Raw genomic sequence first — 952 nt, 5'->3', positions numbered from 1 at the left:
AATATTTGTTTAGTTACGAGAATATTGTCATATTAGCAGAAAAAGAAGACACAAATTTACCAGAAAAAAACGACTTAAAATTGCAAAAAAAAGTTTTAATGAGAAAAAAGCTTTTATTGGAGTCATCAGAACCTGACGTCAGCAGCTTAGTTGTTTCTTTTAAACAGACAGTTGTTTGCACAACTGTTTCAAAGTTCTTCTACTGATAATAATTTGATTCTAAAGTTAAGTATTTTCTGTAAAACTTATGCCAAATTTCACAAGATGGTTAACATCCCCCATTTTTTTTATTTACGTGCATTTTAGAACTCCAACTATGGAGTTCTCCTAAAATATCCTTATTCTTTTATTATTTTGATTCCGTTGTACGACTGTATTCTTGTATTATTATAACTTCATTCTCCTAATAAAAAACAAAATAAAAACCTTAACCTGGCCTTAATACTCTATTGTGGAGTTGACATGAATTCAAAGTCGAAATAAAGAGAAGCCATAAAACAAGCGTAGCAAACAAGATGGCTGCCTTGGGCTTCTTGAAATTACCCTGAACAAAGGAAAGCATGGGTAGAAAAATAAAAATAAAAAATCAGATCTTTCAGAAATTCGATTAATCACCCAGCCCTGAATTAATTATTAATGTGCCTTTCAACCCTTTGTGTGTTTTAATTCTCCTCCTCCTCGTTGTTAAGGTGTTTAAATCCAAGTTTAAGAACTGGGACGACGTTTTGAAGGTGGACTACACCAGAGCCGCTGARACTGTGCAGCAACATGATAACCTGCACGGCAAAGTGAGACATCGCTTTCTTTTTTWAATTTTAATACAGACAAGACACGATTTTTAACGCGTTTCCTCGCAGGTGAAGAAGGACGCGGAGCAGAAGGACCAGATGAAGGCTGACCTCACGGCACTGTTCCTCCCCCGGCAGCCCGCCATGCCCCTCACCGAGGTAAG

At 36.5% G+C, this 952-nt stretch overlaps 1 protein-coding gene across 1 annotated transcript in view; it reads left to right on the top strand.

Moving 5' to 3' along the window:
• Nucleotides 1-952, top strand: part of flii (FLII actin remodeling protein) — a 21,387-nt gene that overhangs the window by 11,940 nt on the left and 8,495 nt on the right. The window contains exons 13-15 of the mRNA XM_008415763.2: nt 555-564; nt 620-788; nt 858-947. Of these exons, the coding sequence (XP_008413985.1) occupies nt 555-564; nt 620-788; nt 858-947 (269 nt within the window). The remainder of the gene's footprint in view (nt 1-554; nt 565-619; nt 789-857; nt 948-952) is intronic.

The sequence above is a fragment of the Poecilia reticulata genome, linkage group LG8 (assembly GCF_000633615.1).
Source record: "Poecilia reticulata strain Guanapo linkage group LG8, Guppy_female_1.0+MT, whole genome shotgun sequence".
NCBI classification, from domain to species: Eukaryota; Metazoa; Chordata; class Actinopteri; order Cyprinodontiformes; family Poeciliidae; genus Poecilia; species Poecilia reticulata.
The sequence above is the reverse complement of the archived record's forward strand: the minus strand, read 5'-3'. Positions and strand labels throughout refer to the sequence as shown.